The 16,195-nt window shown below is 36.5% G+C and overlaps 3 protein-coding genes and 1 pseudogene across 3 annotated transcripts in view; 2 read left to right on the top strand and 2 right to left on the bottom strand.

Moving 5' to 3' along the window:
• On the bottom strand, window positions 4,339-6,314 carry LOC104734488. The gene is made up of 7 exons (XM_010454082.2): window positions 6,169-6,314; window positions 5,910-6,021; window positions 5,462-5,545; window positions 5,305-5,344; window positions 5,129-5,197; window positions 4,926-5,035; window positions 4,339-4,825 (listed from the first exon to the last, which is right to left on the bottom strand). Exons 1-7 carry the CDS (start codon window positions 6,197-6,199, stop codon window positions 4,687-4,689), a joined length of 585 nt encoding a protein of 194 aa, XP_010452384.1. The 5' UTR covers window positions 6,200-6,314; the 3' UTR covers window positions 4,339-4,686.
• LOC104734489 (basic leucine zipper 2-like) lies at window positions 7,845-10,498 on the top strand. The gene is made up of 5 exons (XM_010454083.2): window positions 7,845-8,084; window positions 8,635-9,192; window positions 9,591-9,666; window positions 9,897-10,023; window positions 10,106-10,498. The coding sequence occupies exons 2-5, from the start codon at window positions 8,648-8,650 to the stop codon at window positions 10,288-10,290; spliced, it is 933 nt and encodes a 310-aa protein (XP_010452385.1). The 5' UTR covers window positions 7,845-8,084; window positions 8,635-8,647; the 3' UTR covers window positions 10,291-10,498.
• On the top strand, window positions 12,134-14,345 carry LOC104737840 (annotated as a pseudogene).
• LOC104734490 (charged multivesicular body protein 5) overlaps window positions 14,566-16,195 on the bottom strand; it is a 1,726-nt gene continuing 96 nt past the window's right edge. The window contains exons 2-7 of the mRNA XM_010454084.2: window positions 15,887-16,038; window positions 15,680-15,773; window positions 15,517-15,588; window positions 15,311-15,422; window positions 15,007-15,161; window positions 14,566-14,765 (exon numbers count right to left, since the gene is read on the bottom strand). Of these exons, the coding sequence (XP_010452386.1) occupies window positions 14,712-14,765; window positions 15,007-15,161; window positions 15,311-15,422; window positions 15,517-15,588; window positions 15,680-15,773; window positions 15,887-16,038 (639 nt within the window). The 3' untranslated portion in view covers window positions 14,566-14,711. The remainder of the gene's footprint in view (window positions 14,766-15,006; window positions 15,162-15,310; window positions 15,423-15,516; window positions 15,589-15,679; window positions 15,774-15,886; window positions 16,039-16,195) is intronic.

Raw genomic sequence — 16,195 nt, forward strand, 5'->3', positions numbered from 1 at the left:
GAGCTTTATATCGCTCAATAGACCCATCTGTATTATACTTGATTTTATACACCCATTTATTGCCAAGGGCTTTCTTGCCTGGAGGTAAATCGACAATGCTCATTGTATTGTTAAGCTCGAGGGCATCGACTTCACTAACCATGGCATTATTCCACCGGTCTTCTTGCACAGCATCGCTAAAACAAGAAGGTTCTATATCCGTAGTGACGGCTGCAAGAAAAGCACGATGCGGAGAAGAGAATAAATCATCAGCAATATAGTGCGTGAGAGGATACTTTGTGTTACCTGAACCCGTAGACGAGGACTCGATAATGAGAGGAGAGGGGAGAGCGTCATGGGTATTATCTGCAACACAAGCGGAATATGTGATGTAACCAGTTAATCTGGTCGAGGGAAACTTTGCTCTTTTCCCTTTGCCTAAATCATCATTCTCATCGGGAGAAGTACCAACAACGATAGTTGATGGATCAGCGTCAACAACAACATGTGTAGTAGAGTCTCGAACAACAGCAACATCATCATGACAGACAACGACATCGTCGGAGGGCCGCGGGTTTATAGTAGAAGATTCATTAGAGGAAGAAACTTCCTCAGGTTCGTGAATAACCGTAGGAGTAGTAGTCGGAGGAGCAGAGTCTGAAGTCACTGAACTAATACTCCCCCTGTAACCGGAACCGGGTTGGAATTCCCAATCACCATCGGTTAGAACCGGTGGTTCCGTGAGAGACGAAGACACATCAGGCTTTTGTAAATATGGAAACACGTTCTCGTGAAACACCACATCTCGAGAAACCAAAAATTCATTAGTTGTCAAGTCATAAACCCGCCAACCTTTCTTGCCAAAAGGGTAACCAACGAATATACACTGGCGACTCCGTGAGCCAAACTTGTCATTATCCTGAGCGGGCAAATGTGTATAGCAAGAAGAACCAAATACACGCAGCTGGTCATAGTGTGGTTTGACACCGGTTAAAACCTCATAGGGTGATCGTCCCTTATGTAACTTGGAAGGAGTGCGATTAATCACATATGCAGCAGTAAGAACAGCCTTTCCCCAGAAAAAAAACCGGCAAACCAGCTTGAAATAACAGAGATCAAGCAACGTTAAGAATGTGACGGTGTTTACGCTCAACATGACCATTCTGTTGAGGTGTACCAACGCAAGAGGTCTGGTGTAGAATCCCTTTGCTTGCAAAAAACTTTCCCAAACAAATAAACTCGGTACCGTTATCACTTCGCACCATCTTGACTTTCTTATCAAACTGACGTTCAGAATAAGCACAAAAATTTTCTAGCACCGTCGTACTTCAGACTTGGCAATAAGAAGATGCGTCCACACAGATCGGGAAAAATCATCAACTATCGTTAAAAAATAAACGGTTCCACAAGATGAATCAACACGGTATGGTCCCCAAACATCAACATGGATTAATTCAAAACACTCTGTTGTCTTATTGACACTATCATAAAAAACATCACGAGTTTGCTTAGCCAGATAACAAACGTCACAAGGACTAGGACTAGCACATTTTGAAACACCAGAGAAAATGGGTAATGAAGAAAGAACAGAAAACGTCGGATGCCCAACCGCTAATGCCACAACGTCTGATCAACCGAAGCCGCAACACGAGTCACATTAGTAGTTGGCACATCCGTTAAATAGTAGACCCCATCATGTTCTTCACCAGCTCCAATCAGGGTCCTCATGAAACGGTCCTGTAAAACACAAAGAGTAACGGTAAATAATGTCAAACAATTCTTCATTTGCTTGAGAATCTTGGAAACCGATATTAAAGAACAGTTTAAATTGGGGACGTAAAGAACATCCAAAAAGGATACACTATCCGTGAGATGGAGAGTGCCTTTACGATTTGGAAACGTAACACTACCATCAGCAAACCCAACCAAGCAAGATGGTGTGTCAACCAAATCAATAAGAAGAGAAATATTTCTTGTCATGTGATGAGAGGCTCTTGTATCTATGATCACATCGCCAGGAATTTTACCAGAGAGCTTATCGGGATTGCTTTTCATCTTTTCAAGAGCAACCAAGGAAAGAGCTTTCCAATGTTCAGGAGAAAAATCAGAGATAGTGACGTTAGGACTGGTAGTATATACAACAACAGCTTGACCACGTCCACGACCAACTCTTCTGCCACGACCGCGACCAGCAGCAGAACCTCGACCATTGTTCCGAACGTTGCGTTCAGTTTACCATTCCGGATATCCAACCAACTGCCAACAAAACGCCTTTTCATGGCAAGTGCGACCACAATGAGAACAGAGCAAACTACGCTCCCGACCTGAAAATTCCACACGTTGATCCCCACTAATCGGGGCAGAAGAAAGAGAGTCACGTCGAGCAACAAAGCCAACAGCATCCTGATGTTGTTCACGAGACCGAGCCGCCAAGATCCTTTGTTCTTCATGGATGATTCGTGAGTAAGCTTGATCCAAAGCTGGAGAAGAATCAGCATCAATAATCGAATGAATCACATTCGCAAACATGGTTTCTTCAAGACCCATGACAAACTGATTCACCTTCTCCTCTTCTCTCTCTGTGGCAATCGTTGTGTAGACACCACAAGTACAACCTTCACAAGAACACACCTGAAGAGGTTTGTAAGTATATAGCTCATCCCACAAAGCGGCATGCTTCCTGTAGTAATCAATAACGGATTGTCCCTCCTGGCGACAAAGAGCGATTTGAGAATGGAGATGATTAACACGAACTTTGTTCCCAACCAAGAACCGTTTGCGCAAATTCTCCCAAAGATCACGAGCACTAGTGTGATACAAAACTGTGGAGCGTACACGAGGTGTGATTGATGTGCGCAACCACCCAACAACCATGGAATTAACCGAAGTCCATGATTCTAAATCGGAGCTATCTGCTTTGGGTCTCTTGAAGGAACCATCAATAAAACCAGTCTTCTTCTTTGCACGAAGAGCATTGAGTATCTCCGAAGCCTATTCATTGTAGTTGTCACCGGTTAACGTAACAACTGAAATCATAGCGCCAGGGTTGTCCGTTGAAGACGTAGAGTACGAAGCCATCACCGTGTTTTCTCCTCCGGTTGAACCGATGGCGGCGAGAGCTCCGGTTTGCGTAACAGATTGTGTCCCTTGTCTAGCCATCGGTTCAATTGGTGACAGATGTTCTGTGGGAAGGTTGTTAAAGGGTGGGGACCAGAGTTCGAGGAACGCTTGGCGCACTAATAACCTACTGGTGGATTTGGATGAATAGTTCCATCCATAGTGAGGGGTTAGGATCGATGCCCTGCAGGGCCAGCTTGGAGTCCGTTTGGGCGGCTAGCGGTAGGCTAGCGAGGTCCACGGACGGTCCGTTGGGGCGGTTAACGGTGGGCTAGTGGGGTCTGCAAGACGGGTTGTCACAATAACGTTGGAGTTAAAAAACGGAGACACCAAACAACGATAACAAAACAAAGAGATCTCCACACGAGACGTGAAAGAGAGAAAAAAAACAGTGATCAACCGATCAAACAAAAAAAAAACGAAAGAGAAAAGAGAAGATCAACTGATCGAAAACAAAAAGAAATTGAGAAACGAAAGATTTAGGTTTCAGGATTTTGCTCTGATACCATGTAGAATTAAGAGAATATGTGTGTGCGTTCATTTATCTAACGGCGTTACAATGTTTATATACACGACTCAATCTCTAAGAAACCTATACAAGACTTGCCGAGCAAGTTAATTATATTAGTCACAAACCGCAGCCATAGACGGCCCAATATTATGTGTATGTAGCAATAGATCCACTTTATTGCTGTGACTTATGAGATTTCAATTTCAATTTTTTTTTTGTTGTTGTATAAAAAAAGATAAAGATATTGCAAATACGAGGGTGCATTAAAAAGAGAATGTTGGTCCATAGCAACGTTTGAATATTGAAATGTTAACAAACAAAATGAGATTTGTAATTTGTATTTTTGTATTGTGAAGTGAGTTGAGTAACACATGAGATGAGCGATGGTGGTGTGGTCAGTGGTCACACCACATACACACACAGACCCTGTGAATCCCAAAACATCATAGACCTACTTCTCTCTTATCTCTCTTCATTTATTGCTCTACATTTAATTTTGGGACCAACCTAGACGACGACGCTTAATATTTTTTCGTTTTTCTTTCTTTACATTATTTATGTATGTATCATCTTATATGTATTTCTCAATTACACATCTAAGAAATACGTATACATAAGGCTGGCAGGCTGGTCCTCAGATATGTCTCCATCTATACGAATTATAAAATTTGCATTTTTTTTTCTTTTTCTTTTTCTTTTTCTTTTTCTTTTCAAAGTGTAGAAAAACTATATAGTACACACAAAATCTAACATTACACATTACGTCAAGGACGAGACAAAAAAACAAAAAAGAAACTGGACACTTTAGATTTTGACAGTAAAGGCCCATTTGAGGAAGGTTCTTCGATTCGGCCCCACGTCGGTTTATTTTGATTTAGAAGAAAACAGACCAAAGGCTATATCACCAAAATCAGTATGGTTCAGGTTGGCGCAACTGCAAAGTCTTTCCATCCATAATTCGTTATTGACCATACCAAACCATTAACATGTTACAAGTATCACAAAAACCAAACTGATTGAAGGAGTTCCTCAGATTCAAGGCACTACGATATATGATGATGTGTTTGTATTTCCTTTATTCAATGTGAGTCAGGATCTTTACCAAAACCCATCATGGCATGAGTAGCTAGCATCAAGCCTCTTCGACCCATCTCCATTGCCCGTCCTACTAACGGGAAGCTAACCGTGTCTCTGTTCCTCAGAGGTTTCTTGTCCCACCTTTATACATTATATTCACCAACAAGTTTAGGCAATGAACTCTGATACAACAAGATAAGCTATGAAAAATTAGCGGTTTTGAGAAAGCAGGTTATCTTACCAGTCTTCATGTCGCACAATCTTCCCGTTCTCGACATAGAGTTTAATGAGAGAGATCATATCTATGTTCCTTCCCATGATTTTGTATTGTTGTTTGTTGTCAATAAGTATCTGTGTTAACAATGTGTCTTTCTTTTAGTTTAGATAATTAAAAAAGGAACTATAAAGATCATGGTATAGTGGAAAAGAACAGAGGAGTCTAACCTCTTTCTTTCCCGGAGCGATTTCACTTTCTTGAATATGGTATTCAACTATCTTCGACTCGCCAAACACCTGTAAGGAAAAATATGATGTGAGATTGATACTTTGCAAGGAGATAGTTCTCAATCATCATAGTAGTTAACAATGAAGTGAGGGAACGAGAGTTTGCCATAATAAACCTTAGGGAGTGAATAAAATGCTGATTTGATTTGCTTCACTCTGAAAAAAGCCAAGGGTTAAAAAAAAAACTGAAATATCAAAGTGAGGGGAAAAAAAGAGATGATCTCTCTGCAATTTGTAAGCAAGAAAGAATACATAGTTGGACAGATTACATACCCCTGGGCATGCGTTAAAGGGTCTTCAAACGAAGCATTTGGTGCATACATGTCAAAGTCATTGGCTTTAGCGCAAGAACCGTACCTTAAATCAAAATAAAAACTCGAATCAAATAATCAGAACCCTCATAAGCAGAATCTACAAACTCAAAATTTTATACAGTGTGATATGAACAACAACAAACTTCTGATATACCCTTAAAATCAATTACGAAGCTTGAGAAGCAAGGAACAAAACTAAGAGTAAACAAGCACTCAAATTACACCAACTTGATCTCTTTTGCTAGACAATTACTTACAACCACATTGATAACAACAAGCTTATGAAACATGATACATCGAAATGAACAAAACATATCCAGTTAAATTAATAATCCTAAACTGAAACAAAAGAAAACCAAAATTTTGAAATCTAAGCCTAAATGGAGATGATGATGATGATGACTCACAAGTTGAGAAGATGAGGCATGATCTTATCAGCGAATCGCCTATTCGCGTTCAACTCACAAGCTCCTTTGCCTTCGCATTCCCATGCCGGATCCGCAACCGCTTCAGATTTATCTATAACCGGAAAAAAAAAACAAGGATCATCATCATCATCACTAAAAAAAAATCGAAGAAGAAGATGAAGAGGCTTCCTCATCATCATCCACAACACTGTCAACACAAACCATCAAAATAAATCAGATCGTACAAGAAAAAACGAACCTGGATTCGGGTTCTGCTGTTGTTTCTCCATGGATATTTTTGCTGCAGAGATTTTTCCTGGAAAGAGACGATCGAGAGAGAGAGAGAGAGAGAGATGAACAAATGCAAAACGAAATTGAAGCGCTGAGTGAGTGAAGGAAGGAGCGGAAACTGAGAGATGAAACCGTGGTTTAGTTGTTAGCCTTCCACGTGGCACAATCTTCTCCATGTACTTTTTTTTTAATCTTTTTAATCTTTTCTTTTCAAACCGTTTGATTTATTATTATTCCTACGGAGATAAATCAAACACGTGGTCCCTGATTTAGGTATTATCAGAATATAAACTTAAGTATTTGGATATAAATTTGATTAGGAGAGTTATGAGTTGTGTTTATAATCGTTTGGATTGCACCAAACTGTACTACATGTTTGTCTAGGCCAAAGTTCGATTTTCAAATCTTTCTGCGATTATATTGTTTTCAACTCGATTGGATTGTGCAAATATATATATGAATTGGTAAAGGTGTCACTTTTTCAAAACATTTCTCTAACTACTATTTTACCAGGTTTTTTAAAAAAAATATTGGTTAAAAAAAATTTCAACTATTTTTTTAAATAAATCATTATAATTACAATGTTGAGAAAAATGTGACTGGTCTGGTGCTATTTAATTTCTGTACAAACAGTCAAACACACACACACACACACGTGTGGGTTGAATGAATGTGCAACTTTGTAGATTCCAAGCAAAGATCAAAGAATAATAATAATTGGGATATATTTCGTATCTAGGATAAAAAAAAGTATACGTTAACTATTATAAGGTGACGACTTCTCTTCTTTTTCGTCTGCATCATTACTTTCATTTTCATTTGTACACCACCCACCCTAGTTGACTGTTATTGTTAATCTGACTCTGTTAGAGAAATGAGATCACACATAAAAGATCTCAAACTTTGCGTAAACCAAACGAGTGCTGCTGGAATCTTATTACTGTATATTTGCAGCACAGCTGTTTTTGTTTCTCTTTCGGTTTCGAACACACACACACACACACGTCACAGCTGTTTTTTTTGGTCAAGTCTACTAGTTTAAAACTTAAAATCTTTTGACCCGATATTGGAAAAAGGCCAAAAAAAAAAAAAAGGACCTCTTTTGAGTAATTTTAATGTTTTCGGATCGTCATTATTCATCCCAAAAAAAATAAAAATAATAATAATGAATTGAACCATAACAATTTTGAAATTAATGTGTTTGACTGACATATATTCATATAGACTTAAAAACACCAAGTTGAGAGATGATCTAATTTTTACAAGGGAATGAGATCGACTACAACACCTCTCAATCTATCTATCTATATTGATGATATAAACAAGACGCTCAATCTTCTTTGACTCATTGATTCTTACCGAACGTTCTTGACTAATAAATGTCAAAAAAAGAAAGAAAAAATCCAATATCGTCGTAATAATCAATGTGAAACACACAAAACAGAACAATTTTTTTTTTTTTTTAAAGGGTACGGATGGGAGATGATGGGTCAGGTTTACTTGACCGAACCAAGGAACTAAAAACCCACAAAAGGGCCCAAAAGAGCCGTCCGCGTCCGTACACGTACGCCTCTTTCAATTGTGACTGCGTAGTAGTTTTATACATTAATTCATTAGTCCTAATAACATACGCAGGAGAGGGCTCTCAGCTCAGCTGTGAGATCAAATTAAATAAAGGCAAACGAATAAATTCTCCTCTCTTTTTTTTTTTTCCCCTTTTCTTATTTTTTGGTTGCAACTTGGGAGCTTTACCCTTAACTTGTCCTACATTCTCGTTTCGCACTCTTTTACTCCGCATTGCTCCTCCTCCTCCTCCTCCTCCTCGTCGTCTCTGTCTGTCACTCTTTTTTATCTTCGCCGCGTTTATATTGGTTTTTCGTCAAGGTAAAATAATAGAATAAAACTCTCGACGACGATTGAAAAGTTTAATACTTTTGGGTTTCTGTTTTGATTCCTTATGACTGACTCTTAATAATTATTCGATTCAAAGAACCAACACTCTAGATTTTGAGGGTTTTTTTTCTTTTTTTTTGTTCTTTCTCTGATTTCAATGTCGTTTTTGTAATGGGTTTTGGGTAACTGTTTCATTGATTCGTTCTTCTTTCTTCTTCTCCTTAAAATTTGTGTTTTTGTTTTTGTTCCTTTCACTGTTTTGTCGTGTGGGGTTAGAACAAGAATGCTTGTCGGATTTTCACAAATTTTGTATTTTTTTTTTTACTAATTAAAGTTTGTTTTTTTCCTTCTTCTTTTTCTGGGATTGAGGTTTCTGTTTGATAGCTGAGACTAATCGAAAAGCTTTAAAATTTGGTATAGCTGAAAGTTTTCTATTGCTTAGAGAGCTTCTTTTGGTTGATGATGTTAATTGGAGCAGCTTGTTTACTACTATTCTCTAATAAGGGTTTTTGAATTGTTGCTTTTTGTTTTTTTTTTATAGGAGTTTCTGAATCATGTCAAGGCCTGCTCAGCTTCCTCCTCGGTGCCCGATTCCAAAGAAGCTGTCTTTGAATCCGGTTGCAGATACGTTTTACTCTTCTTCCTCACCTCTTGAATCATACATTGGTCAATACAAGTCTTCTACTCAAGATTCCAGGCTTGAGGATCAACCTGCTTGGCTTGATGAGTTGCTCTCTGAGAAAACTGATGGGATGATGCTCACTGGAGGTGGTGGAGGTCCCCTGCGCCGCTCTGCTAGCGACTCTGTTGTCCTTTTGGGAGACATCTCAGCTAACTTTTCTGGTTTTAACCAGAGTGAAGATGAAGAAAGTTTGACTTCTGAAGCTTGTGGGGAGTTAGAGTCTGCTTGTGTATATGGTCCCAACTCGCCAAGAGCTAGGAGCAACTCAAGCTTCTCTAACAACCCTATTGCCTCGGCCTTTTCGGATTATGGTTCTCAGAAACCTTCTCAGAACTTGGATGATACGGTGAAAGGGATAGATTTTTCACCTGTTGGTGACAATGCTTGTGGTTCAATGGGCTTACCAAATGCAAAAAGGTGAGAGAGCATTAATCCCCTTAAAGCAAAGTATCATCTAAAATCATGACTTTATTGTAGAGAAATTGACAAGCTTTGGTTCCTTAAGAGTATTCTGTATCCGTTATGTTACTAATATTCATGTTTCAAGTTTAGTCCATGAGCTCTTGTGTGGTATGGGACCTCTGTATCTAGTTCTAGGTTGTTAGTGAGACGAAGAAATGAATGGGAACTTCCATATCTCTGGTTTACGCCTGGCTTTGATGATGGGGTTTGTTATGATTATTGGCAAATGTGCATGATATATGTGTGTGTGTCCACGAGAATGTCTTAGAATGTCCAGTTTGGTACCTGTTCATTATCTTGTTGTGTCATATGTTGTTGATTTGTTCTTCATTTCTCAACCTTTGCTCTGCCAGGAACCCGGGACAGCGTTCAAGAGTTCGTAAGCTCCAGTACATTGCTGAACTTGAGAGGACGGTAGCCATGTTGCAGGTATAGATTCCATTAAAGTTTGTGTGCTTTCTTAAAACTAATTGGTTCTAGTCTCCACTGTATTGGTTATGGATCAATGTACAAACTACAATGCTGTATGGTAGATCTCTGTGGCGAATGATCGGAGTTGTTGGTGTTACAACATTGTTTAGATGCACAGCCGTAAAACATAATGCAGACACCTAGCACACTGAATATGGTAGTAAACTAATAGCAATCTCGTTCTGCAGACAGTGGAAGCTGATTTATCAGTGAGAGTGGCTTCACTTCTTCAGACACGCGCAACGCTGTCGCTGGAGAATAGCCAGTTGAAGCAGCAGATGGCGATACTAAAGCAGGACAAGCTCATAAGGGAAGGTAAATAAAAACATGCACATATTCAAGGATTCTGGATCACAGCTTGAGATCATTCTACTGATTGTATCAAATTTTTCTGTAGGTGAGTATCAGTTACTGAATAAGGAAGCTCAGAGATTGAAATCTGGACCGGGATACTTAGGGAGCAATAACAACAATAACAGGCTGGTCAGATCATTTTCTGCTGGTTCAAATGTAGCTCCAAGGACAGCTTCGTCCCACTTGGACTGGAACTTGCTAGATCTAACCAAGCTCAATCTCAACTGAAAGACAAAACCCTCCACAAGAATAAGTAGCTTTAAAGGAATTCAGGAGTTAACAGTTCTCTGTTTGAAAAAAGGACAAATCTTTGTCGATTTGTATAAATATGATTTAGGAGTATAAAGTATCCCACTATATTGATCGAAACTCTTTGTTTTAGCTAAAATGTTCTGATGTTGAAGGTTCTAGTGAAGACATTTTAACGGTTCTGACTTCCAATGTCGTAGCTCACTGTGGAAAAACGTATTTGTATTTTTATTTTTCTGGCACACTGCATATGTAAAAGGACGACAAACAAAGAGGCGTGTTTCTTTTCTAAAGTTTCTTATTTTGCTAATAAATACATAGATTCATGGGAATAATGGTTCGGGAAAAGGGACATTTTTTCAAATTTTACGTCGTTGAAACTGTCATTATCTAAGGTTCTGGACAGTAGGCCGTCATGTCATTTAGGCTAATACCTATACGGGTTTCCAGATAACATGACAACGATTGATCACCTATTCGTTACAGTATTGAAAAGCTTGAGAATCTCTGTTGAAGGATTCTCTTTTATTGTCAGGTCCTTGGACCAGAGTTGGTTAGGTTATACTTGATGAAATTGTTTCAGTGTTAAACGTTGACTATGATCTTCTGATCAGGACTTTGGAAAGAAAGCATACACTTTTTTGATAATAAGCCACTATCAGCATTCAGCACTTATAGATCATACAAACTCTCATACATTACACATCATAGCTTCAGCAAACTGTATTACAATAGAAGATTTATGATATTTTTGCTAACAAATATTTTACATTGCAGTGAAACAGAGTTTTGACACCAAAAACTTTGTTCTGATGGTAGCCCATTATATTTCTCATCACATACTTGACAACATCACGCAACTGTTCGTACACATAGTAGACGCTTCATCAAATTTAAAAGACTTATTAGACACATGGTAGCTTTCAATAATATATCAAGACATATATTGGTAAGGCTTACTACGCCAAAACGGCAAGCTGGAGCCGCAGTGCCATGCCTCATGTATATTGAAAAGGGCATTTGCCCAAGGCCACATAATATAAAAAATGTAAGGCCACATATATCTTTTTAAGTTAGCTTATGTATTTAGTTTGAAAATGTGTTTACGCTATTTATTTTAAAAATCTATAATATTTTGTTTGTTATTAATTCTTCTTATTTCATATTTCACAATCTTTTATTTGCATTATTAAAGTATTATATAATTTATTAAATGCTTAAAGGAAAATGAAAAACTACAAAAGTTCAGAAATTGTATTAAAAATTTATATGAAAAGATAATATTAATTAACTAACAAAATGCTAATGTGTAATAACACATAAAATAGACCCTCAAATATTATGCCATCTATTTTTTATTGTCACATTAGCATTTTGTTAGTGTGGTTGCAAATTTTCAACTTTCATGTAGTTTTTCATTTTTACTTTCAAACATCTAATACATTATAAAACACATACATAAAAATATTTTACTTATGTTTTGTTTATATTTTGTATATGTTTTGCTTAGTTTTTGTTAATATTTATTCATTATTTCAAAGAACCAAAAAATGACTAATTTGCTGTCATATATAAACAATCACATCTACAATTTATATTTATATAAAATTTAATGTAAACTATACTCAATGTATCAAGCAATCAGATAATTTTTATATATGTAGATGATTTTGTCATAGTCACAAAATAATACAAATATATAAACAATTAAAAATGCATATCATCTACGTTTCTGATGGGTAACCATCTAGATCATTTTTAACTTTTTTTAAAAACGAAACAAAACCATTTTTTTTAGCCCTAAGCCTATATGAACCTAAGCATGGCATTGGCTGGAGGGTGGAGGCTGAGACTGGTTCAACCCATGGCTTTTTGGCTTTTTGACGTCCCACGAAGTAGCATGAGGGTGATGGACAAGACGATCACAAATATAGCTGCGAAAATAGCCATGAGAACCAGAAAGTGAGACAACTGAGGAGTCAGACTTGGGGAAATTTGGTTCTGTACCGTTGGCCATTTGGAAGGTTTGAGATGTTCTTAATCTAAACTTTGGAGATTGCTGGAGTAAGATCACAAGGTCAAGGTCCTTACCATGGTTTGGCAGCTTGGATGAGTTTGCATAATTTGAACATTAGTAAAGACCAAGCTTCGTATGCTAGCATATATGTAGGCAATGGAGTTAACAACAAAGTTAACTTTATCCAAGCTGGTTGGATGGTAAATTCAATGTTGATATTATTTTAGTTTATTTTAATTAAACTATTATAAAAATAGAATTAACTAATTTGACTCCTAGGTAAATCCAAAATTATTCGGTGATGGACGGGCATGGAGCTATGGGTATTGGAAGGTATATCTATCGTCACATATATACACTTTTCATGTTTTTAATAACATGGAATGTGGTATACCATTTTAACAAAAAAAGAAGTTGATATGTGAATCTATATTAATATTTTTTAAGTACATTTTGTGTTACGTCCTTTTAGTTTTGTTTATTTAAAAAGTTATTTACAACATTAACCCCTAAAAAATTTTCATAACTAACATTACTCCAGATTTTGTTTCCTAAATATTTTACATTTTTCATTCCAAGTAAAAAATAACATATTAATATGGAAATGGAAACTATCATACATTTAACCACATTCTGTTGTATTTTGAAAATATCTGAATCATTCGAAAACAAAGAAAACAACAATTTGATTCCCATTTTGTTTTCTAAAACCTGTTAGTTTTGATTCTTAACGTAAAAAAAACTTTGATTGACATTTATTCAAATATCATAATTAACATATATAAACTTAATAAAAATTTTAATTATTACGAATATGTAAAATAAAAAAGTCTAAAATATATATAATAGATGAGTTATAAGGAGGACATGTTGGAATTAATAAAATATTATTAAATTTGTGTTATAACCTCGCTTAATTATTTACCAATACTACTAAAATACTAATATTAGAATATTTGACATAAAATCAAGTTGATTTAACTAAGATTGTATAAAATTATTAAATCATTAGGAAAAATGTGACTTAATCACATCGTATAAATTACTGATTATGTATTTAGATCCCTTATATTTTTGCTATATTAATTAAAAATCAAAATAGAATATCAAACACTAAACAAAACAAACTAAATATAACAAACAAATGGTCATGAAGTGTGTTGCGGGTTAAAAAACAATATAAATATATAGCCGCACAACAATCGGAAAATTTAGTTATTATTCTATTTACAAAAAAATCCAATATTTTAACAAATAGATACAATATAAAATATAAATTATAATAAAAATTATATGTCCGCGATGTACCGCGGTTAAAATCTAGTTATTGTTAATAATTGCATAATTTATATTAATATATTCAGACAAAATAATAACGGGGAGCTAATGGAGCCGGTTGTTACGATACAATATGTCGTGGTTTTGTTCAAGTGTCAAAAACTGATGTTTTAAGTGGACCTTTACCTTATGATCCCAAAGGAGAAAGGGGTATATATTTTAGTATCATACAGGTAAATATATATAGATACAATTTCTTTCTTTTTCTTGAGGTCACGTAACATATGTACCATACTTCTCTAGCCTTAAATATTAACATAGTGTGTATTTTCGATTTTTGATATTTATTGAAGGATAAAGAATCAGGAAATTGGTGGATAGCAGATGTAAACTATACCGCAGAAGATGAACAAATAGGTTATTGGCCAAAAGAACTGTTTGATCTTATAAGTAATAGTGTAGACATGATTGGAGTTGGAGGAATCGTTCAAGCTTCTCCTTCTGGTGTTAGCCCTCCAATGGGTAACGGACTAACGGCCATCTACCAACTGAAGATGACAATGCGTCGGCACGCGTCAGAGAACTTGAAATCGTGGATTCGAATTTTGAGATCCAGGAAAGTGGTAAATACAAGTTTGAAAAATTATTAGACAATGATAAATGTTATGGCTTAAAAGGTGGAAAGAAACCAATTTTGTTCACATATGGTGGACCTGGAGGAGCTTCATGTGGAATCTAATATTACAAAATCTCTGTATTTGATTATTATAACCCCCTAAATAAGGACTTCATGTTTCATGTTCGTTCAACTTCTCCAAGTATTCAACAAGCTTTAAATCCTAACCAACGCTTCTCACAAACATATAGCCTTTAGAATGCGATGCTGTTGTTGTAGACATATGTATTTGATTAGGACGGAATACACATGAATGATCTGTGAAGTTGAGCATGGTGAAAAAGAGTTTCAAAGCAAAGAGAGATTTTGATATCGAAATCAAGTATATCAGAAGATATATGCGTTTAATAAACCATAGATGGAATTCACAATAGAAGTAGCTGGAGATGAATATTTATGCACACAAAGAGGTGTGAAAAAAACGAAATTTTAGCCCCGAAGTGATGCACGTGGTACTGCCGGTAATCCCCATTCATCCTCAGCCTGTTCATCATCACAACATCATCACAAATCAGCCATACGTATCCAAGTTCCACATAATATGCAGAGAGTATTATTATTGTGTAAAAAAACGTATGCAAATTAAAAACATTATCATTGTTTTTGTAATGATGCAAAAGGTGGAAATAAAGACTCAGTCTCTAATAACTAAGATAAGTGTTTCATTGGAGGATGTGCATATTTGCGAATAAAATTAAAAAGAAGAAAGTTAGAGGACACTCACTTGAGCTCGTCCAGGTGGAGCTCCTGTATGCCCCATTGGTGCTGCAGGTAAGTTGAGTTCATCAGTAAGATCCGGTTCTTTATCGGGTTGGAGATAAGAAGGCACGCCGTCTGCTTCAGTCTCGTTTCCCATGTCAGCTTCTAGAGCATCAAGCTCTGAAACAACAAACCCATTCAAAAAGTGTAAGAGGACACACAGGGCAATATTTTTTTCTACCGATCCAAAGCAGCAAAAAGTGGATTTCTAAGAAAATGTGAAGGACAGAGAGGGTAGTCCAAAAAAAAACACAAGAGCAAGAACATACCACCCATGAGGTCATCTTCGTCAATGTCATCAGGAACATTGTAGCTCCTACCCAGTGTCTCTTGAATCTCAGAACTCTCATCCATTAAGTCCATCATATCATCTTGCAAATTCTGTGTCATAATCAAAACAGTATCTAGGAAGGAAGGAAAGACAAGAGAGCTTCTTGAAAAAGGAACCAAGGTAAAGGTAGTCTAATAAACATACATCTATATCTTGAATCTTGACGGTTTTCATCATTCCTTTCAACTCCTTGTTAGCAGATTTAAGCGCTGTCATCTGTTTCAAAAAAAAATCATGTACATCAAGAATCATACGATATTCAAATCAAGAAATACATGAGTGGGTTCAATAAAATCGAGAGACATACAGTTTGTTGAGCATCTTTGAGGCCTTCAGCAGCAAAAGAAACTTGATCAAGGTTGAAAGTCTGATTATAGAGCATGTCACGTTGCCCTTCATACCTAAGCAAAAATGGTAACAGGCAAAATACACATAAGGAGATGATAAAACAGATACACACACAGACACTAATAATTAGGCTAATAGAAGAAGAAGAAGAAAAAGAAAGACAGACATCTTCTTTTGCTTGAGAACTCTCATAGCACGAGCTTTGATAGCTTCTTGAGCAGGACCAGGTCTAGTCCTTTTGATCTGTTCCTTGTATTTGCAAAGCTCAGCATCAAGCCTCTTTACTTTATCTTCTACTGACTCTCCTCTTTTATTGATCTGTAAAAGAAACAAAAAAAAAAAAGAAAGAAAAATCAATAAAAAAAAAAAAACCCCAGAAATCGACGGCTCTCCAAGTTCGAACCCTAAAAACGAATCCGTAATTCTCCCACATTCTACCAAAACGAATTCGAGACAAAAAAAAAAAAAAAAAAAA

Source organism: Camelina sativa, chromosome 13, assembly GCF_000633955.1.
Source record: "Camelina sativa cultivar DH55 chromosome 13, Cs, whole genome shotgun sequence".
Classification (NCBI taxonomy): domain Eukaryota; kingdom Viridiplantae; phylum Streptophyta; class Magnoliopsida; order Brassicales; family Brassicaceae; genus Camelina; species Camelina sativa.